At 41.8% G+C, this 24,124-nt stretch overlaps 1 protein-coding gene and 1 long non-coding RNA gene across 20 annotated transcripts in view; both read right to left on the reverse strand.

Annotated features, from left to right (window-relative positions):
- The window catches only part of THOC2 (THO complex subunit 2), a 110,367-nt gene extending 109,979 nt beyond the window's left edge, over window positions 1–388 (reverse strand). For 18 of the 19 annotated variants that reach the window (XM_057314161.1, XM_044391659.3, XM_048213838.2 and 15 more), the window contains exon 1: window positions 281–388. In XM_057314161.1, the coding sequence (XP_057170144.1) occupies window positions 281–351 (71 nt within the window). In that variant the 5' untranslated portion in view covers window positions 352–388. The remainder of the gene's footprint in view (window positions 1–280) is intronic. The other variant, XM_044391665.3, reaches the window with a different exon arrangement.
- Window positions 389–11,862: 11,474 nt separating this feature from the next.
- The window catches only part of LOC130544111 (uncharacterized), a 78,688-nt gene continuing 66,426 nt past the window's right edge, over window positions 11,863–24,124 (reverse strand). The window contains exons 5-7 of the long non-coding RNA XR_008960096.1: window positions 18,630–18,746; window positions 16,298–16,426; window positions 11,863–14,472 (exon numbers count right to left, since the gene is read on the reverse strand). This is a non-coding gene — a long non-coding RNA (uncharacterized LOC130544111). The remainder of the gene's footprint in view (window positions 14,473–16,297; window positions 16,427–18,629; window positions 18,747–24,124) is intronic.

The following is a 24,124-nucleotide window of genomic DNA, read 5'->3' on the forward strand; positions in this document are numbered from 1 at the left end:
GACCCGCAAGGGCGAAACGAGAGTTCTGCTAAGAGACTAAAGGAAGACAGCCTACGGTGGGCAATGGGGATTTCGGAGAGGCCAGAGAAGGAAGGAGGTCGGCGACGGTTACCAGCACCTCTCCTCCCCGAGTTCGAAACTCCTAGCCAACCCTCCACACCCGCCGCCCGGATGGGGGAGGGGGCACATCTCCCCCCCACAACCTCTCCCCACAAGGGAGAGCAAGGCTGACGCCCGGGCCCGGCCCGGCCGTGCGCCCGCCTCCAGCCCGGACACTCACAATTCGCCTCTCCCTGATTTCTCCCAGTTCTTTATCCACTCTACGGGAACCACCACAGTTGCGGCCGCCATCTTCCCCTCACTAGTAGCAGAGGCCCGGATGTGTAGCACGCGAGCGAGGGGTCAAAGGGGAGCACCGCCCACGGGGAATGCCGGGAGCTGCGAGTTCGGTTTTCGATTTCCCGCCCCACTTTCCTCCCCACCCGCGGAAACCCGAGGCCTTGCCTCCAACCAGGTGGGTGAGACCCATGGGTTCCTTTGCAGAGTGACTACGCCGACCGCGCCCTCTACAACCCTTGCCCTAGCTTCCCTTTAGAACAGGAAAAAAGCCATCCCCAGGCCGTCTCATAGCCCTTATCTTCTTCCATAGCGTATCTACTCCAGGCCACTAATTCAAACATGTATTTTTCAAACGCCTAGTATGTGCTAGACACTGGGGACAGAGAAGCGGTAAGCCATTGTGCCTACCCTCAATGAGCTCACAGTCTGTGGGAAAGACAAACATAAGCAGATCAATTACAATACACCCTACTAACTGCTGAGATAAAACAAATTAATCAAGAAAGAAGTAGCCATTTACTATGTGCTAGACATGCTAATACAAGGGACACAAGCAGAAATTGACCCCTGCAAACACTTGCCCCCGCCAGTGCTGACACCCTACTGTAATCGGCCTCTGTCTCTGTAACCTTAGACAAAACTAGGGGGCGCAATTACCATAAGAAACAACTTGTTTACATTACAGAGTCTCAAAGTATCTCCCGACAAAATACTACGATTTCAAAGGCGAAATAAAAACTACAGTGGGAAAACATGGCGGACACCGTCCTAGTTATAAAAATCAGCACTCCCAGAAATGGGCATCATGTGCCTCCTGATAAGGTGCTAAAGAAAGCACTGAGCAATTTTGTAGCATTCATGACGCCAAAATTCACATAACCCGAATTTAATCATGAGGGAACATCAAACAAACCCATATAGGGACAGTCTACAAAATTACTGGTTTGCCCTCTTCAAAATCATCAAAGTCACTAAAGACAAAGACATATCGAGGAACTCCTCCGGATTAGTAGGAACAACAGACATGGCAACTGATCCCCAGCCAGAAAAAGAACATTTTTCTTTTACTAGAAAGGGTATTATTGGCACAACTGACAAAATTTGAATATCTATAGATTAATAATACTGTATCAATGTAAATTTCTTGATTTTTATACTTGTACTATCGTTATTGTGAAAGTCCTTCTTTAAGAAAATACTCGCTGGAGTACTTAAAGATAATGGGGCATTATGTTGCAACTTACTCTAAAATATCTCAGAAGAAAACCATAGGATGATTAAGCAAATGTAAAATATTAACATTTTAGGAGTCTAAGTGCAGGACACGCAAAGATTCTCTGTTCTATTTGTGCAACTTTTCAAAACAAAAAGATTTTAGAAGTGTTTGGCAGAAATTTTAGAAAATATAGGCAAACCAAAGAAAGAAATCCTACCACACATCTGCTAAGGTATGAACTTTAGAACTAGTAGTATCTTCTAAATTTGGCAATTTTCATCAAACGCACCAGGTTTATTTGCATTGAAAAGCTGTTGGAGGGATAGGCTGTATTCAGCAAGTTCTGGGAAAATACTACATTGTTCATGATTGCTGAATTTCATAAGCTATACCTAGACTCCTAATGTCCTGTCTGATTTTGAAAGCCTAAAGCCAGTAATTAGAAAATATACACCGTTTAGTTTCAATGGCATCTGCTCATGAAAACTCTTTGTCATTTCAAGGAGGTCCAGAGATAGGAGTGCCCGCCGATCTTTCCATTTTTCATTATTATGGATTTTTCAAGTGTCAACAAAAAGGTATAGTGAATCCTTGCTGTACCATCATCCTCCCTTAAAAAAATGTGAAATCGTTATTACAGGATGGCATCTGTGATACAAGAAACACTATCCTGCTGCTTATGTATACTTCACTATATAACCTATAGCAGTGGGCACAGAGTCCAGATAATTCTTTGCAGAGGACAGGGAGGATCCTGTGTATTGTAGAACTCCCCCCCACACACCAGTTGTTAACAATAGTCCCTCCAGACTTTGCAAAATGTCTCCTGCAGTGCAAAATAACCCCTGTTGAGAGCCACTGACAATATTCTGCTGTATTGTGGTTTACCTCGCCACTTTATCACAGTGATTTCTCCTTCCAAACGCTGAACTGTGTGCAGTATGCATACTACTCAGTATGCCACAAATGTGGTATGACCTGACTGCAGTGATGCCCTTTGAAGCTTTGATTTTCCCTTCTCCCAGAGCCTGCAGAACTATTTTTACATGTTATGATGACTCCTTTAGGAATTCCTCAGAACTAATTGGCTTTTTGCTCTATAAGATTGCAAAGCTATCATATCTTTTGCATCTTTGCTGTTGGCTTGCCTGTTCTTTGCTATCAGAGTCTGGTATTATCTCAGCAGCTGAGAATACTGTTCCCTGGTGATCTCACTGGCTCCTGGGTACCAATGGATGAGGCAGGGACTGAGGTCTGTGGTGAAGGCTAGGGATTGGGTAGTTTCAATGCTGACAGTCTGATCCACGGAGTGATCGTTTAATTTTAGGTCACTGTAAGGTCAAGAAAAACAAGACAAAATAAATAAAATAATCAAAGAATGATGCAAAAACTCTACGCTTTGTGGAATTGTACCGTAGAATGCTGAGTATTGGTAATGGATTTCTATTAACTAAAGACTTAATTATGTTAAAAATGCATATTAAAATTTCTAGGATAGCCACTAACATAAAAGGATATTATATCCCTTCCACACTACCAAAAGGGGGAAAATTGAAAGAGAGAAAGAGAAAAAAAATCAACCAATCCAAAAAAGGCAAGAAAGGAGGAAAAACTTTTTGGAAAATTGTGACAAAAAGAATAGAAGATGGTAGATTTAAACTTAAATATATCAATAATTGCCTAAAATGTAAATGAACCAAATGCTCCAGTTAAAAGTAAAGATTATCAGTCTGGATTTAAAGAAGTCTGCTATTTTTAAAAGACACCCCCAAAACACACATACACAGTAAGTTTGAAAGTAAAAATGATGGAAAAAATACACAGGCAAATAATATGATCAACAAAAAATAAGCTGTTATAGCTAGATTAATATCACACAAAACAGACTTCAAGGGGAAAATAACTACTAGATTTAAAGAAGGTTACAAGGGGTGCCTGGCTGGCTCAGTTGGTAGAGTATAGAACTCTTGATCTTGGGGTTGTAGGTTCAAGCCCCATGCTGGGTGTAGAGATTACTTAAAAATAAAATCTTTTAAGAATAATTTTTAAAAAATAAAGAAGGTTACAATATATTGATAAAAATTTCAATTCAACAGAATAATGTAATAATACTAACCTTGAATGTACTCAACTGCTTTATGTGAAACAAAAATTAACAGAAATACAAGGAGAAATAGACAAATCCAACACCACAGTGAGTCTTTAGTTCATCTCCCTCCTAAATTCATAGATGAAGCAGACAAAAAAACAGTAAAAATGTAGAAAATTTGAAAATCAAATGAACAAGCTTGTTCTAGTAGATACACAAAGAACACTGTACCTAGCAACTGGAAAATAAACATTCTTTACAAGAACACATGAACAAGTCACCATGTGCAGATTGTTCACTGATCAAAAGCACCCAGCCAAGAGGACAAGTGGGGGTCAAAATCCATCCCATGCTCCACTTGTCATACCAGGTGCTCAGGTGTGGTTCTACATCCATCTGGAAGCAAGAGCACATTTTCCTAATTTATACAAAAGCAGTATGTCATCTAATAGTGGTCCAGCACATGGAACATTTATGAAAGTTAATCATATGCTAGGTTAAAAAAATGTCAACAAATTTCAAAGACTCAGTCTCAAACAGTTCACATTTTCTGACCACACTGCAATTAAAGTGGAAATCAGTAACAAGAAGATAAAGAAAACATCTATGTTCGGAAATTTTAAAACATACTTTGAAATCACATGTCAAAGAAAAAATCATACTAAAAATTAGAAAATACTTAGAACAGAGCAATAATGAAAATATTACATATCAAAACTAATAGGGGCACCTGGCTGGGTCAGTCGGTGGAGGAAGTGACTCTTGATCTTGAAGCTGTGAGTTCAAGTCCCACCTTGGGCATAGAGCCTACTTAAGAAAAAAGAAAACTAATAAAAAGTTATGTTTTGCAGCCAAAGTGGTATTTAGAAAGAAATTTATGTCGTGAAGCCTTTGTATTATTGAAGAAGCAAGGCTAGGGTGCCTGAGTGGCTCAGTCGGTTAAATGTCTGCCTTTGGCTCAGGTCATGATCCCAGGGTTCTAGGATCGAGCCCTGCATCAGGCTCTCCCTCCTCAGTGGGGAGCCTGCTTCTCCCTCTCCCTCTGTCTGCCATTCCCCCTTGCTTGTGCTTGCTCTCTCTCTGTCAAATAAACAAATAAAAACTTAAAAAAAAATAAAGAAGCAGGCTGTAAATTAAAAAGCTAAGCATCCAATTTAAGAAGTTACAAAAACAATAACAAAGTAAATGAAAGAAAGCAGAAATAAGGACATTTCAAAATAATAAATATTAATAAAAAAATAAAATATCTAATACAAAAGATCAATAAAACCCAAAACTGGTTGGTTGAAAAGTCTAATAAGACTGATAAACCTCCCTGGAAAGACTGATTACAAAAATGGGAGAAGGTATATATAAACAAATATTAGGAATTGTATCAGTTGGGTTCATGACAGGAAACAGATGACATACGCCAAGTGGATAATTAGAGACAGTTTACTTTTTTTAAGATTTTATTTTTAAGTAATCTCTACACCTGATGTCGGACTCAAACTTACAACCCCGATATCAAGAGTCACATGCTCCACGGACTGAGCCAGCCAGGCACCCCTAAAGACAGTTTAATGAAGGAACCATGCACAAGGATGTGGGTGGGCAGGATTAAGGGAAATCAACAATGAATGGTGAAGCACCTCAGGGCTAGCAACACTGGAAGATGTTAGCACCCGTAAGCCTAAAGGGGCAAGGAGAGGGAATGGTTACCAAAAACTAAGGAAATAAGGAAAGGAACATTCAACAGGAACTGTGGTCTTCTGTGGAGAAATCACTGCCAACTCACATCCTTGTATGGAGGGAATGTGGGGAATAAATTTCCCGACCTTTCTCTCCTTCCACCATCTGATCTCCTGCTGCTGATACCCCCCATTGGCTGATGGCTACTGAGAGCCATAATGCAGGGGAACCAAATGCAGTTAATGTGGGAACAGAGCTGGGTGGAGAAGGATGCAAAGTGAACCTTGAAAGGGTAAACAGAGAATTCCCAGCACTGACCATTCCTTTTGCCCCTCCACACCACTCTTGCCTCTCTTCCACATCAAATCCCCATGACCTCAAACAAAATGTACAAATTCCCATCAGCTACTGTATCATTGCAGGGGGATGTCAATTAATTCATACTCCCACATGAAATCTAAAATACTGGGGCGCCTGGGTGGCACAGCGGTTAAGCGTCTGCCTTCGGCTCAGGGCGTGATCCCAGCGTTATGGGATCGAGCCCCACATCAGGCTCCTCCGCTATGAGCCTGCTTCTTCCTCTCCCACTCCCCCTGCTTGTGTTCCCTCTCTCGCTGGCTGTCTCTATCTCTGTCAAATAAATAAATAAAATCTTTAAAAAAAAAGAAATCTAAAATACTAACCACCACAAGTACTTTTCATACAAAGTAGAAGGGAAAGGGGGTTCTAAACATAAAACATAGTTGCCATAGGGGTGCCTGGACAGTTCAGTCGGTTAGGCATCCAACTCTTGATTTTGGCACAGGTCGTGATCTCAGGGTTGTGGGATCAAGGTCTGCATTGGTCTCTGTGCTGGGAGTGGAACCTGCTTGAGATTCTCTCTCTCCCTCTTCCTCTGTCCCTACCCCTGAATGCACTTACACTCTCTCAAATAAATAAATAAATAAATAAATAAATAAATAAATAAATAAAATCTTTAAAAAATAAAAGAAATGATAAACAAGTTGTTATAGTCCCTGCTTCTGTAGCTAGAAGCAGGCTCTAAGTTGATAATCACAGCTTCAATTTTTCTGCCACCCAGTCCATGCATCCCTTGCCCTCTGTCAACATCCCAGTAGGACAGGATACGTTCCCTGGTGGAGTGACCTAAACCTTCATCCCCACAGGGGATCCGAATCTTATAAATCTTACCTTGACAGGGTTACCAGTTTTCATTGACAAGTGCTATTGAACAAGGGAGTGATAAGAGGCACCCCAGTGAAGCCCCTGGGTTCTAGAGATAGTTCTCCTTGCCTCCATTGTGTAGGAGCCACCTAATCCACCTTTGGTAATCAGGATAGACCACCCTGGTTTGTACAGTGACCCCTTGTCTGCCTGTTAGTTAAACAGCGTGAAAAACACAAAATGGCCAGAGGGCAGTGTCAGTTTCCAAAATATCAGAATCCTGACATGTTCCCTCGTGGAAACATATGTCCCTCAGGCATTAGAACCTCTTAACCCACGGAGTCCAAGATGTAGGGATGGGAAGCAAATATTTCTTCAGGGAGAGGGGTCAATCCCGCTTCCACCTCTGGAATCCTGGACCCATACATTCTGTCTACAAGGGAGATGATACAATATATTGGCCCCTGGTTTAAAGTATGTACTAGGTTCTGTAGGACAGTACCCCAAAGTTGCAGGTTATGATGCCATAACTGAGCCTTTGGCAGGAAATGTCACCATTCTATTAAGCCAGTTGTTTCTGGGTGATGAGACATGCGATAAGACCAGTGAATTCCACGGGGACAAGCCCATCGCCACACTTCCTTCATGCTAAACTGAGTTCGTTTGTTGGAAGCAATGTTGGGTGGGATACCATGGTGATGAATCAGGCATTCTGTGAGTCCACATGGTGGTGCTGGCAGAAGCTTTGCAGGCATGAAAAGCAAATGCGTATTCAGAATGTGTATCTATTCCTGTGAAGACAGTCGGTGCCTCCTCCGTGATGGAAGGGGGTTCAGTGTAACCAATCTGCCACCAGATGACTACCTGGTCCCCCACAAGGAATGGTTCCATTTTGGTGCCTCAGCATTTGGTTTCTGCTGATAAGCAGATTGCCAATTCCAACAGACAAATCAGCGGTAATAGACAAATCAGCTTCAGTGAGAGAAGACCCCATATATACACACCATCCCAGCTGCCACAGCCATTTTGTATATGGGTCTACTGAGGAAGCACTAGGGTAGCTGAAGAGGCTAACATCAACAGAAGTTATCTTATCCACCTGATTACCGAGAGCCTCTTCCCCAGTGGATATCCCCTAGATGCAATTGTATGGAACACAAATATCTTCACACTTCTGGCCCATTCTAAGAGGCCTATGCATGTACCTCTTTCCTAGGCCTCCTTATCACCAAATTCCTATCTTGTTCTTTCCACATTCTTCACCATCCAGCCAACATATTATCCTCTGCCCCTGAATCAGTCTACATCAGTGTATTAGGCCATTTCTCCTTCCACCAAAGTAGACAACTAGATGTACTACTTGGGAGGATTTTCTTTTACCTCTGTCTCTAGGGGCCATCCCTGAGTGGAGCTGTCAGCCACCTGTGACCCACTTCTGCCAGGTGCCAGCCTACCATGCAAACCCATCTATAAAGCCATAGGCCTACATTTTTTTGCTCTGTCCAATGATTATAGAGAACTCTCCTTGAGGCCATAGGTAGAGGCTGATGGAGAGGCAGCAATATAGTAGGAGCAAGTACCATGTGAGTCTGAGCTAGCTCCTCATTCACTTTTACTTTCCCAGTTTTCTCAGATCTGATTTCATTCGCAGTTTCCATTTAACAGTGGAATGCTGCTGCACATGGCCATTTGATGATTGAGCGGATTAGATAATACCCATTTTCTAATGGCCAGTTCAAGTCACATAGTTTCCTGTTGTCTCATGGTCAATAATTCAGTCACTATCAGGACCTGATAGCAATATAGGCATTGCCTTTAAATGGAAAATATTTGTCAATTAAGGAAAGTCTGGCCTTACTTCAACACCCTAAGAGTCTGTGCTATGAAGCTTCTACTGAGGCTTCGTAGAACACGTACCACAGGTTCAGATTTGTTGCTGAAGCTTTTCTTGCTTCAGATCCCACTCAAAACTGGCAGCCTTACAGGTTACTCAGTAAATGGGTTAGAGCAGCCTACCCAAATATGGTATATGTTGCCTCCTACATCCAGAGAGGTCCACCAAGTATTGGTTTCTTTCTTTGTGGTGGGCTGTACAAGGAAAAACAACTTATCTCTTACTTCAGAAGAGATATTCTGACATTTCCCAGATCACTGGACCCCTGGAAATGTCATCCAGGTAGCAGGCTCCTCAACTTTCACAGGGCTTATCTCCTATCCTCTGGCCATAAGGCATCTAGAATATTTGATTCTTCCTGCCCTTCAGAGTCATTAGCATAATGCCATCAGTGTCACGGACCAGCATTATGCCTGTGGAATAAAAAGACAAGTTCCTTCTGGACTAGATTATGACAGAAAACAGCACAGTTTGAGATAGCCCTGAGGTAAGAGAGCAAGTGCAAACTATTTCTGATTATCTCTGCTGATGATAGTTGCTAGGTCAATAGGTGCCAGAGGCTGGATTGATTTACTCCAATAAAGATACCACATTAAGAAACACAGTTGTGACTGGTGTCACAACCTGATTAAATTAGCAATAATTGAAAAGCATTCTCCAAAACTTATATGCCTTTTCCTACAGGCCAAACAGGCAAGTTATATAGGGGCATGTGTTGGAGTCATCACAATTTCATTGTTCAAGTCTTTGGTGGTGGTTCTTATCTCTTCAATTGCCCCAGGAATTTGGTGTTGCTTTGGTTTACTTTCTTGGCAGTAGAGGTGAAAGGGGAGAGGGGTACAGTTCGAGGAGATACTACTTGACCTTTCCTATAATGAGAGCTTTCCCTCCATGGATCTTGAGTCAGAAAAAGAATGTGTGGTGATGCAGCCAGGATGGGTCCAAGTTCCCACTGAAATGAACTCAGACCAAGACCTAATTTATTACCTGACTCCCTAAGTCCGCACTCTGGACATGAACCACAGTGGCACACTGTCCAATAATTAGCATCAATTCAGAGCTGGAATCTTAGAACCCTCAGAAGGTTCCAGATATTTTCTTTACCCTGGTCATGGCCTCCTAGTAAATGACCATAGGCCTCAGTCTGGGGAACATTTGGAAGAAGATTTGCAGTATACATCTGTGATAGCATTGCAGTAAGGTCCTTTCTCAGAGATCTGGCCTCCCCCTTAATCAAGGAGCTCAAAAAAAAAAAAAAAAAAAGGACCTCCAAATCTGTGAACTGGCTTAGTAGATCTGGGAACAGAGTAAGAGTTCAAGAGTCTGCAAAATTTTTGCCCACCAGACCTAGAATTTTTCTGCTTCTCTATATCACATCTATTTCATTCCTAGGAAAGTTCATAAACAATCGTCCCCTGCAACAGGTGGAGGTTAAAACACTCGATCCTTGTGCTTTATTTCAGTTGCATCCATATTACTTCTGAGAGTTAAGCACCATCACCTGGACTCTACCCTTTAGGACTCCATTATTCCTTTTGAAATCAGGGTGTCCAATTCCATGGAAGCATCTCCCACTATCATCTCCGGCCTACGGAGGCTATTCCATAGAGCTTTTCAGTCATACTGGTGCTCCCCTCACCAATGTATTTCTTTTTTGTTTGTTTAATTCAATTAGCAAACATAAAATACATCATTAGTTTTTGGTGTTGTGTTCAATGATTCATTAGTTGTGTATAACACCCAATATTTTTCTTAATGCTTTAGTGAAGAGTGTCCTCCCAATAGGGTGACCGACTGGTGCAAATTTTCCTGGGACTGTCACAGTTTTAAAACTGAAAATCCCACAACCCAGGAAACCCTACTGCAGTCTTTGTACAAGTAGAGCTAGTGGTAGGCACTGAGAAGATTGCACATCATAGATCCACTTCAACATTCCCTTCTCTTTGGCATTAAGACATATAGGCTATACTGAAATCCAATGATTCTTACGGGAGTGGAGATAATGAACTGTTGTGGGGGTTGGTCCTGAGGAGAATCAGTATTTCCTGTGAGGCAAACACCCCCATGGAAGTCACCAAAAGGTTTCCATGCAGAGGAAGGCTGGTACCATTAGACAAAGGACGTATGACTCCTACTGGCAAGGAAGGTTCAGGGGAAGGTGGAGGCTAAATTTTTCTCAGCTTCATCTGTTTACGCCCAAATATTTCCACTCCGTGTGTTAGGGTCCTATTCTTTCCCCAGGAGAGCCCATCAGTTAACCTCAGAGCTCTAACAAGGTCATACCTTTAGCAGTGCTGCACCTCTACAATGTTTATGATCAGTCCCTGGGCATGATTGTCAGGCATATCTGTCCTACAGTTCCAGGAGAATAAAGACTACTTGAATGGTGACAGTGAGGCTCTTTGATTTTCCACTCTGATCTGTGTTGTGCATTCAAGGCTTTCCATTTGTCCTCTTTTCTGTATAAGCTCTCTACGGTCATCAGAAGCAGTTAGCCCTAGCCACATCCTTTGCAATCATCACTGTCACCATAGGGACTAAGTGCTCTAGCCACTTGATTTCCCAAAGCTTTGCCCTCCACTTGTATTCCATTTGAAGCCACCATCGCTGATAATTTGAGTAATTTCATCCAGCGCATACCACGCATTACAAGTGTCTCATTTTGCCCTAGAAAAGAGGTTGTCGCAGATTGCATTCTTTAGGAAGCCAAAGCTGAAATTGAGTTAGGATGCAAAGCATTTACTGGAGAGTGAAACCTATGAAGCAAATGAGGAGGCGGTAGCACTGGGCAGAGGCAGTACAGGCAGGCAAAACAAACCCAAATCCAAAGTACGTGTTGATTCCATCAAAGACAACTCAGTCTCCCTTCCAAGGTGGAAGGGTTCTAAAGGAATTAAGACCATAAGGTGGCTGGCTAATGTGCCTTTAGCCATCAGCACTATATACAGGACTCACCGTTGGTCTCTGCTGTTGGCTTCGTGGGCACTCAGCAGTGGCAGTAGCTAAACCAGCCTTGGAGAGGTGAAGCCCATGCTGCTGGGCCCACACATTGCCTCCCTCCCTGCCTGCCTGCATAACCACCTATTTGGGGGCCCATGGCACAAGTACTATGGTGGCCAAGGAGAAGGTTTGGCTTACCCACCTGGTTTGTTTTGAATCTACTCTTCAATGGATGCTCTTCAGTGAATATTAATGTGAGACAAAGATATGCATGCCTGGAACCAACCCCAGGAGCCCATCTATGTATCTCTTTTCCAGACATCCTTGCGACTGGTATGGCAGCATTGTTCTTCTATGCCTCCAATGAGCCAGGATACTTGCCATTTTTCAGGATTCACTGTGTATGTCCACATATCAGGTGTCATCTCCCTCCATACAAAAGGAATGCCCAAGGGTACTGCCCATTGGAATAAGTTCCCTTTAGCAGCTAGGAAAGGGGGCAAAAGAAATGGGCAAGCATTTCACAGAAGAGGCCAAATGAACGTAATCAGGAAACGCAAAATAACATCATTTAATGTACATATTATGCCACCAGATTGCTGACACTTCAAATCTCAGTGTCCATATACGAAGTTTTATTGGCATACGGCCATGCTCATTCATTTACATATTGTCTCTGGCTGCCTTCCCACTCCAGGGGCAGAGTTGTGTAGTTGCATCAGACTTTGTGGCCTGCAAAGCCAAAAATGCTGACTGTCAGCCCCTTTTCTAGAGGGTAAAGTTCAAGAAAAATTTAAGTTAAATTAAGGTAAGGTAAACACAGAATTCCCACATTTCTATCTTATTCAGAACATTCTTAGGAGCAGCACAGAGGAAAGAATAGGGAAGAGAGTTAACCTCTGTCTACCTGGAAAAGATCCCTGAAAAGAGAGCCAGGGAGTGCTACCCAAAAAAGAAAAGCAAAGTCAGTGGTTCTCAGACTTGAGTGGGCATCAGAACTATCTGGAAGGCTTCTGAACAACAGACTGCTGGTCCCTACACCCAGGGGTTTTGACTCAGTAGGTGAGACTGGAGAATGTGCCTATCTAACAAGTACCCAGGTGATACTGATGTTGCTGGTCCGCAGACCACACTTTGAGAACTGCTGCCCTAAGAGTTAGAAGTGATTCTGAAACTGAGGCACTCCAGCAACCTGCATCAGAACCACCTAGATCCCCGGCCCCATGGCACTTACGTTCGAGTGGAGAAGCAGTATCATAAACAATTAAACAACGGGCGCCTGGCTGGCTCAGTCAGTACAGCATGCGACTCTTGATCTGGGGGTTGTAAATTCGAGCCCCACATGGGGAAGGAGATTACTTAAAAAAATTAACAATGAAACAAATAGATATATAATGTCATATAAAATAAAGTGGATCATGGGAATGGAGAAAGTGGATCGTGGAATGCTGTTTAAGACAGGGTGGTCAAGTCAGGCCCTCTCTAAGAAGACGACATTGGACTGAGACTTAATGAAAGAGGAGAGCAAGCTATTAATAAGTTAACACTAATGTTAATTAATATCAATATGTTATTATGTGAGGAAGGAGTATTGGAGGCAGAAAGAACAGTCAGTGCAAAGACCATGAGAAGGAATGTGCTTGGTGTGGGTTTCCAGAACAATCCAAGGCCAAGAATTTGACTCTTTGTTCTTTCTGGTTCCTTGTGTTCTTCCTTCCCAAGGGCAATAAGCTTCAGTTTATTTTCTATCACACAAATAGGGTCATACAATACATGCTGTTCTGCAACTTGCATCTTCCCTTAGTGATAAATAATGAACATCTTTTCATGTCCCTGCATTTAAGATCGGTCTCATTGTTTACAAAGGCTGAATATTCTTTTGTAGACTGTACCAGGGGTTTACTCTCTAAAAATCAACAATTTGTATAACCAGTTTCCTATAGATGAACAGTTAGATTGCTTCCATTTCTTGGCTATGTCCCAGAAAATGCTATAGTAAGCTTTTTCTCTATGTGTGCGTGTGTTTGTGTCTGCGTACTTGTTCATGCATTCCTTTATGCACTAAAAATTTACTGAGCTGCTACTATATGTTAGGTACCTTGTTATATGCTGAAAATACAATGGTGAGCGAAACAGGTATGGTTCTTGCTCTCATGGCATATAGGATCTACTAGGGGAAAAGTCACACAAGAAATATGTAATTACAAACTTCAAGAAGTGCTAGCAAGGTATGGCAGACACTGTTGTCCAACTAATCCAACTCCCACTCTCAAGCCTCCTTCCAGCTAGAATTTTGGCCAATGAGACAAAACTGGGTCGTGGTAGGCAAATCATGGTCCCCTCAATTACATCCTAATCCCCAGAACCTGTGCATATGTTGGGTTACACACAAAGAACTAAGGTTGCAGATGGAATTAAGCTCACTAATCAGTTAACTTTAGAAGAGGGAGCGTAAGCACTGGGTGTAAGTAACGAATCACTAAGTTCTACTCCTGAAACCATTATTACACTATATGTTAACTAACTAAAATTTAAATAAAACTGTGAAACAAAAAAAAAAAAAAGAAGAAGAAGAAGAAGAAGAGGGAGCGTATCCTGGATTATCCAGGTGGGCCCAATGTCATCACAAAGATCCTTAAATGTGGCAGACGGAGGGCCAAAAAGTCAGAGATGTGATGACAACAAGCAGAAGTCACAGTGATGTGATTGCTGGCTGTGAAGATGGAAGGGGGCCAGCAGTCAAGGAATGTAGGCACCTTCTGGAAGCTGGAAAAGGCAAGGAAACCAGTACTCCCTTAGAGCCCAGAGAAGGAAGGCAACCCTACCGACACTGTGATTTTAGCCTAGCAAAACCACTTCAGACTTCTGACATCCAGAACTGTAAGGGGATAAGTTTGTGTTGCTTTAAGCCACTACATTCACGGAGCTTTGTTCTAGCAGCAGAGGAAACTCATGCATGGATTCCTTGGGAAAACTGTTGCTTTCCTGACACAAGTATCATCCCTTCCTCTTCTTCCTTATTCTTGTCTCGAATGTGGAGCCGTAGAAGTCATCCAGTGACACTGAGGGAAAGGCCAAGAGAACTGCGTAGCCATCAGCCTTGATATTGTTGAGCTACTGAAGAAATGCCAGCAGCCCCTGACTTCCAGCATTCTAGTTCTGTGAGGGGAAAAAAAAACAAAACAAAAACCATAGACCCCACTTTTCATCTCTTGTAGTTTATCCAGTTACATGCAGACAAAAACATCTCTGAGTGACAAGTAGGTATAAATGGCTATGAGGGAACATCACATATCACAGACACCTAACTTGATCATGAAATGTGTGCATAGTCGGGGGGGGGCAGGGTGTGCCTGGGTGGCTCAGTTGGTTAAGTACCTGCCTTCGGCTCAGGTCGTGATCCCAGGGTCCTGGGATAAGACTCTCACCTACGCTGGATTGGGATAGGATACAAATGGAGAGACATGCACTGGTTCATTCAATAGCTCTAGCACTTGAAAGATGAAAACTTTGAGAATCAGGGAGTTGGTTTGCTCTTGTCAATGACCACAGAAACCCTAAAGAAAGCAAATGACAGGTTTGGTCAGCCAATTATTAAGTCAAGGAACAGTAAGGAAGCAGAAGGCCTTCATGGGAACTTTATCTTTTCTCATTCCTTCCAGAAAGGGGCAGTCTAGGCTAAAAATCAGTTCCAGATTTGCTTGTGAGAGCAATAGAGTTACACGGGAGGAGGATGCTTGTCTCCCACCTCAGCGTATTTCTTTTAGGGACAATTCTTAGTATGGTCCCAGCAGAGAAATACCATTTCTGGTAGGAGATAAAAGAGATTATTCATTGAATAGTTGTAGGACTTAGTGAATATGTACTTGATGGAATCGAGAGAATAAACCTGGGAATGGATCTTGAGGGTGTTGGACCAGGGAAGAATATAAAACTGGATATGGAAGAGTTTTTGATATTGGAACATTCTCCCATGACTCAGGATTTCATATCCTGGCAGGGATACCTGGAATCAGTCCTAGTATGCTGCTGGAATGGCGCCTTGAATCTTGGAAACAACAAAGCCTATATAGTAAATGAAGTGGAGTTGTTGGAATTGCCTTGACAGAGTACTGAATGAAGGGTCAAAAAGCTCAGAGGGGTGGGCAAATTAGAATGGTTTCCTTATGTAAGACCAGAAAGCACACTATTTGATGGTGCCCCCTGGAAGGGCCCAGAGGACACTTTTTGTATTAAGGCGACAAGGAATGTGTTACTGGCATTGCTGAAAAGCTCCATGGTGGTTGTCTTCTATGGGTCAGGGTTCATGGTAGGGGAGACTACTATGTAATGTAGGCTCCTTGGTGTCAATGGGGATAATAGGATTCTAGAATAGGCCAGGTGGCAGCAGTTAACTGTCAGAGTCAAGAAAACTGTAATAATCATTATAGATACCAAGTCTGGAATAGCAAATATGGGGCTTTGACCTGCAAGGATCTGTAGAGATGGCTAGTAAACTATGGCATTCCTAGGAACAATACAGATGGTAAGCTGTATCAGTTCACTTGGGGCGCCATAACAATATACCAGACTTAGTAGCTTAAACAACAGAAATTTATTTCCTCACAGTTCTAGAAGCTAGAAGTCCAAGGTCAAATTGTTGGCAGGGTCGCTTTCTTCCGAGGCCTCTCTCCTTGGCTTGAAGATGGCTGCCTTCTCACTGTGTCCTCACATGGTTGCCCATCAGTCTGTGTATTGTCTGTGTCCTAATTTATTCTTCGTATAAGGACACCAGTCCTATTGGATTTGAGCCCACCCAAATGACCTCATTCTACCTTAATTACCTCCTCAAAGGCCCTATCTCCAAATATGTCACATTCTAAGATACTAAGGGTTAGGACTTCAATATATGAATTTTTGGGGGGGACACAATTCAGCTCATAACAGAAACCAGCAAGAGTTTCTTGTAAAACTAAAAAAATAAAGATAAACAAATCAAGACTACTTGAGCAGTAGACTGTCAGTTGCCACAGTGGAAAAATCACGATCATTTGTCGAGTTTCCATCCCTGAGCAGGTTCTCAGACCCAGAACCGATCAAGTGAAGAAAGGCCAAGTCCGCTTGAGGAAGGACCCTGCAAAGCCACAGCAAATACATACAGTTACGATTCCAGCAACTCTGCCTCCACAGGACCTAGGCCATTCATCAGTGTGACTGTAAAGCAAGGGGGAAGAAATAACCATATTTTGTGGACCTGAGGTCAGGGAACCTAGAGCACCATCATGGGGCCCTCTGTTACAGTGGGATGTCTGGACACTTGGTAGGAAATGGAGTCTTGGCCCACATCTTACAGTGAAGCCAATGGATCCACATCCATTCTGTGGTCATTTCTCTGGTCCTTCAGTGTATTATTGGAAGAGACATATTCAGCAGTTAGAAGAACCCTCAAATTGTTCCCTCACCTAACAAATAAAAGCCATGATGACAGAAATGGCTAAGTGGAAGCCTCTGAAACTCCTTCAAGCCAGCCAAAAAGAGAAGTGATGCCATACCCTGACAGGACTGGCAGGGAAGAGTGCCAGCTTCCTCACCTCCTGCCCAGATGAGACAACCTTGAGGTGTGTTCCACGACCACCTAGAGATCCCCAGGAGCCCTGAGACCCAAATGCCCAGAACCATACCTGCTCACTAATGCACTTTGCATTGCTTTCCTTCTTTCCCTGCCTCACTTTTCTATTTCCCTGCCGATGCTTACCACCTCCCAAATAGACTACTTGTACTCAAAGCCTTGCCTCAGTGTCTCACTGTGAGGAAACACAACCCAACCCATCACTTCTCTGGCCTCTGTTCATACTGAAAAATCCACATATGGAGGGGTTTTGTTGCCATTGTTGTTGGTTGTTACCCCCCCCAAAAAAACTCATGCCATACACACTGTTCTGCAATAACCTTTTTTTTCATTTTATGAGGCTTTATGGAAATTCTTCAGACCAATAAATTATATTTCTAATTCATATTTTAATAGCTGTGTCAAATTCCATAATATGGATATCCATGTCTACTCTCCTACTGCTAAACATTCAGGTAGTTTCCAGATTTGCCTCCACAAACAATGCTGCCATAAGCATTCTTAGACATATAACCTAATGAACCAGTACTTCTTTTTTTTTTTTAAAGATTTTATTTATTTATTTATTTGACAGAGATAGAGACAGCCAGCGAGAGAGGGAACACAAGCAGGGGGAGTGGGACAGGAAGAAGCAGGCTCCCAGCGGAGGAGCCTGATATGGGGCTCGATCCCAGAACGCTGGGATCACGCCCAGAGCCGAAGGCAGACGCTTAACCGCTGTGCCACCCAGGCGCCCCTGAACCAGTACTTCTATTTATATAGGATAGACTCTGAAATTAAGGATTGCTAATCAAAACGTACGTGTATTTTCACTGACAAAAATTTGCCTTCAGGGGCGCCTGCCTGGCTCAGTTGGAAGAGCATGCAACTCTTGATCTTGGGGTCATGAGTTCAAGCCCCACGTTGGGTGTAGAGATTACTAAAACTAAAATAAAATTGAATAAACTTTTAAAAACTCCTTTAAAATAATCTACCTTCAGGGGCGCCTGGGTGGCACAGTCAGTTAAGCATCCAACTCTTGGTTTCAGCTCAGGTCATGATCTCAGGGTCGTGAGATTGAGCCCCACGTCAGGCTCCGTGCTCGGTGGGGAGTCTGCTTGAGATTCTCTCCCACTCCCTGTGCCCCTCCCCCTGCTTGCTTTCTCTAAATAAATCAATAATATCTTCCCCAAAAATCCACAATGATGAAGGTAGGTCAAAGGGACAGTGGAGCCAAACTCAAAGAGCTCCTGATAGCCAAAGCTGGAACAACTTAAGTAACAAGAAAAAGCAGTGTTAGATATAAGGATAAAATATATATCCATAGAGTCATACTGTTATAAATAAATGATTATATAAAGAAATAGAGGGGAAGAGATAAATCTCCCACTAAGAAGAATTCCAAATAATTTATGTATACACTCTGCCCTCAAGGAGGTGCATCATAACCCCCCGCTACTTAAGTGTGGACTGTGCATTGTGGCATCCTTCCAAAGAGTAGAGTATAGGCGGGGCGGGGGGCAATTCTCCAGTAGAGAAGACTGGCAAATGCTACCTCAAACAGGTGAGCAAGGTTAATAGGAACAACGACGTTACTTTGATAATATATCTTCTTTGCTAATATGTGATGACATGGCATGTTATCTCTGTGGTGTCTTCTTCAAAATCCATTAACACTAGTCTAGTATTGAGAAGAAAACCCTCAACTGAGGAACATACTACAAAATACCTGACGAGTATTCTTCAAAGTGGTCAAGATGATGAAAACCACGGAAAGTCTGGGAAACTGTCACAATCAAAAAGAGCCCAGTGAAGTAAAATGTAATGTGGTATCCTGGATGGGATCCTGGAACAGAAAAAGGACATTAGGGTAAAACTAAGGAAATCTAAATAAAGTGTGGACTTTAGTTGATGAAAATGAATCCATACTGCTTTATTACAAACAAATTATGACAAATGTACCATCAACATTAATATAAGATGTTAATAAAAGAAACTGGATGTGAGGAATATGGAAACTCTATACTATCTTTGCTATTTTTCTGTAAATCTAAAATTGTTTCAAAATAATTTTATTAAAAAATAATTGAATATATGAATAAGTTTATTTCTGGATTCTAAAATAATTTTATTAAAAAATTGTTCATTCATCTAAATTCTATTTCTGATACAGTATGATATAGGGGCATGACTGTTTTCTTTCATGTGGATAGCCAATTGTGCCAACAACAGTTTATCAAACAATTGAATTAAAGTGCCACTTTTGTTATCTATTTTTTTTTTTGTTATCTATTATTTTACAATGCATATTTGGATTTTGTTTCTGGACAATTTTATTTCACTGATCAAGTTTCTATCTTGTATAGGTACCATACAGGAATCAACACGTTTTGATTATGGTGATTCTATGGTGCCTTTAATATCTGGTAAAATATACTTGCAACTAATCTCACAAAGGACCAATTTCCGTAACATATAAAGAGTCACAATAAAACCAAGAAAATGAGCGACAACCCAGTAGAATAATGGGCAAAGAATATGAGCATACAGTTCACAAAACATAAATATAAATGGCTCTTCAATGTATGAAAACATGTTCAAACTTCATCATAATTAGAAAAATGTGAAATGAAACCACACTTCACAGATAGGCCAAGACCAAAAAGGTTAATAAAATGCTATTTTTGTGAGAATGCAGGGAAACACCCACTTTCATACATTGTTGGTAGGAATATAAATTGATACAACTTATATGGAGAGCAGTTTGGCACCATCTACAAGCGTTTAAAATGTACATGCTGCTTGACTCAGAAATTCTATGTCTAGAAATACATCCTACATATATAGTTGGGAATATACAAATCACACATACAATGCTATTCATTGAAACACTGTAATAGAAGGAGATTGGCAAGGTATTTTATTTTATTTTATTTTTTTTTTTTTAAAGATTTTATTTATTTATTCGACAGAGATAGAGACAGCCAGCGAGAGAGGGAACACAAGCAGGGGGAGTGGGAGAGGAAGAAGCAGGCTCATAGCGGAGGAGCCTGATGTGGGGCTCGATCCCATAACGCCGGGATCACGCCCTGAGCCGAAGGCAGGCGCTTAACCGCTGTGCCACCCAGGCGCCCCTGACAAGGTATTTTAAATATTAAAGTCCAGGGGCGCCTGGGCAGCACAGTGGTTGAGTGTCTGCCTTCGGCTCAGGGCGTGATCCCGGCGTTATGGGATCGAGCCCCACATTGGGCTCCTCCGCTATGAGCCTGCTTCTTCTTCTCCCACTCCCCCTGCTTGTGTTCCCTCTCTCGCTGGCTGTCTCTGTCTCTGTCAAATAAATAAATAAAATCTTTAAAAAATAAATAAATAAATAAATAAATAAATATTAAAGTCCATCAAAAAATAAAATAAAAAATAAATATTAAAGTCTATCACAGAGAACTAGTTAAATAATGGTATACCCCTAAAATGAAATTCTGTATACGCAAAGGAACAAGAAGCAAGCTCTTTAGGAACATCTCAGAGTTACACTGTTAAAATAAGCAATATGAAGAACAGTGTGAATATTGTGCAAAAAATGATTCAAATATCTCTGAAAGTAAATGGGAGACACTTGTGACCTAAATTGTCTATGCAGAAGATAACTGAGTGGCTGGGGGAGGGGTGGGGGAGGGGTGAAGAGAGCTGCATGCCTCTTGGTAACTTCTGAGCTTGAACCATATGACTACTTAATTCATTTAAAAGAATAAATAAAATATTAATATTTATGGTTAAATAATGAGACTTTTATAAGAGTCGTATTTAAATTGCATTATATTTGTCATTTGGGGAAGATTACTGTTCTTATGATATTATGTCCTTTCCATTTCTTCAGATCTTTTTTTTAAAGTAATCTCTCCACCCAACATGGGACTCAAACTCACGACTCTGAGAGCAAGAGTTGTAGGCTCCACTGACTGAGTCAGCCAGGCACCCCTCTTCAGATCTTATTTTATGTTCTTCAAAAAGAAGCTATACTGTTCTTCATGTAAATTTTGTATATTTCCTCTTCCACTCATTCCTAAGTATTTTTTTAAGTTTTATTTATTTAAATAAAATACCCCAATGCGGGGCTCAAACTCACAACCCCAAGATCAAGAGTTGCATGCTCCACTTACTGAGCCAGCCAGGCACCCCTCATTCCTAAGTATTTTAAATTTTTGTCGGGGCGCGTGGGTGGCACAGCGGTTAAGCGTCTGCCTTCGGCTCAGGGCGTGATCCCGGCGTTATGGGATTGAGCCCCACATCAGGCTCCTCCGCTATGAGCCTGCTTCTTCCTCTCCCACTCCCCCTGACTGTGTTCCCTCTCTCTGGCTGTCTCTATCTCTGTCGAATAAATAAATAAAATCTTTAATAAATCAATAAATAAATAAATAAATAAATAAATAAATAAATTTTTGTCAGTGTTGTGAATGGAATACTTTCCCATTACTATTTCTACCTGATTAGTGATAACATAAAGAAGTATTATTGGTTTTTGCCTATTTTCATATAGTTAACCATCTCACCAAAAACTTGTATGACTTCTGGTAGTTTTTGTAAAACTAGAATCTAGTAAGTTTCTACAAATACAATTTTTTAAATAGGATAATTTTGGGGGTGCCTGACTGGCTCAGTCAGTGGAGCATGTGACTCTTGATCTTGAGATTGTAAGTTCGAGCCCCACGCTGGGTGTAGAGACTACTTCAAAAAAAATCTTAAAATAAAAATAATAATAAATATAAAATAAATAGGAAATTTTTGCATATTCTTTCTAATGTGAATTCCTATCATTTTAGCTGTGGTAAAAGCTGAACACACCTGAGAGAGAGGGAGAAAAAGAAAGAGAGAGAAATATAGTGGTGTAAATAAGATCGAAGTTTCTTTCTTTCTTACATAGTCACTGACCAGTCCAGGCTGGTGGAACAAATACCCCTCCTCCTCCAGGTTATTCAGTGGCCCATGTTCCTTTCATCTTATTGCCCTGCCATCTCCTGGGGTGTTGTACTCATCTGCATGGTTGAAGTGGAATTATAGTTACATCTATGTTCCAGCCCGTGAGGAACAGGGTGGGAGAAAAGTCTAGGATAAACAACTTCCTTTTAAGCAATTGAGGGATATGTTGACCTCATCACATCCATGCATATTCCACTGGTGCAAGCACAGTCATATGGCCGCACTTAGCTTCAGGAGAAACTGGGAATTGTAGTCTCTCAGCCATGTCCTTAGCTAAAATTATATTTCTAAGGAAGAACGGGAGAACAGAATTTTAAAGACAACTAACAGTAGGCTACACGTAATACTTCATTGTCCTGTCTTTTAGATTAGTTAGAGCATCCAAAATGATGTTGAAGAGTAGTGGTGACAGCATCCTTCTCTCATTCATGATTTTAATGAAAATGACTTTACTATTTTATCATTTAGTATAACAGTTTCTGTTGAGTTTTGGTAAGCAATCTTTATCATATCTAAGCAGTTTCTTTCACATTTCTATTTTAAAAAATAAATAAATTTCTATTTTACTTGAAATATTTGTTAAGAATGGCTCCTGAAGGGGCACTAAGTGACTCAGTTTCGTTGAGCATCTGACTCTTGATCTCAGCTCAGGTCTGAATCTCAAGGTTGTGAGCTGAGGTCCTGTGTTGGGCTCCACCCTGAATATGGAGTCTACATAAAAAAAAAATTTTATAAAAAAAAGAATGGCTGCTGAATTTTTAAATGCCTTTTCAGTTTCTATTAACATAATACTATGGGTTTTCTCCTTTAATTGTTTCATGTCATAAATTATGTTGATAAACTTTCTAATGTTGAATCATCTTTGCATTTCTGAAATAAACCCTATTTGGTCATGGTGTATTATTCTCTTGCCACACTGCTAGGTTCTGTTTATTAAGATTTTATTGGAATTTCTATGTGTATATTTTGTACAAATATTTTACTATCATATGTATCCTATGTAAGGCTATACTAACTTTAAAAAATTAATCTGGGATCTTTCCATCTGTTTCTATGGTCTGAAAACTGGTGCCAGTCCCTGAACTGTTTGTTACGAACCCATAACGGGATAACTACAGAAATGGAGACGGTTTTAGAAACCTTTATAGCAATTAGACATCGCTATGACATCCAAGCAGTGATCGCTGGACTCATCCATGAACAATGCATGCCGTTTTTGTAATTACTTTTTTGTCCCTATGTTAAATTGGTTTTGATTATATTTAATGAAATGTAATTCATTTCCGATGAATCTTAAAATTTTAAAATTGTGCTTGCACTTTGCTTATTTCGTTTCTTAAATATTCTTATTAAATTTTACAAAAGTATATCTCCACAATATTTGTAAATTTTTTAAAAATGGGTTCTTTATTCCGGATGTTTTGAAAAATACTGGTCTAGAAAGGGACCAAATGACATTAAAAGTATTTGTTCCTTAAAGGTTATCTAGAACTTCGCTATAAAAGCAAGTGGCCCTGCTGACTTTCCATTCTCGTCTACAGTTTACCGCTCTCTTCCGGTTTTCTACGTCTTGGGTCAATTTTGGTAGTTTATAGTTTGCCAGGAAATCATCATTCCTCCTCTGTACTCAACGTTTGTTGCACACGAGATTCTCTATTTAAAGTCTTTTAATACCGATCTGTTTTTATCTACACCGTCATTACTTTTACCTCCCCTTCCTCCTTTTCCTCCTTCCTACCTTAGTCTGGCTAGCCAAGAGTTTGATCTATTTTATTGGTCCTTTCTAAACAACCCGGCTTTGGGGAGCGGGCGGGCAAGCCCAGCCCCGGGTCAGGTGGGAGGCGCGCGGGCGCGGAGCCCGGGGAGCTGGTCACTCCGAGCCGAGGCAACGGGGCAGCGGGGGCGGCTCCGGGGAATCGGTTCCGCGGCGCAGAAGCGGTAACTCCGGGGTTTTCCGGGCTTAGGGAAGTGGCCGCCGGCCCCATCTTCCGCCGTCGCGTCCCCGGATGCTACCACCTCCTCCTTTGTCGCCGCCTCCGCCACCTCCTCCTCCTCCTTCTCCGCCCCCCCCCCCCCCCGCCCCGCGCCGGGCTCGCGGTGCCTAGTCCCTCCTGGAGCCGCTCCAGCCGCACCGCCGCCAACGCTTGGTTCATCCTCCTGCACCAGATGTCCAGCCGAGTGCTCGGGCGGTACACAGTGGTACACAGCCGCAGGATCTCGGCTGAATGCACACCTAGAAGGTTGGCCTTC

Source organism: Ursus arctos, chromosome X (genome assembly GCF_023065955.2).
Source record: "Ursus arctos isolate Adak ecotype North America chromosome X, UrsArc2.0, whole genome shotgun sequence".
Classification (NCBI taxonomy): domain Eukaryota; kingdom Metazoa; phylum Chordata; class Mammalia; order Carnivora; family Ursidae; genus Ursus; species Ursus arctos.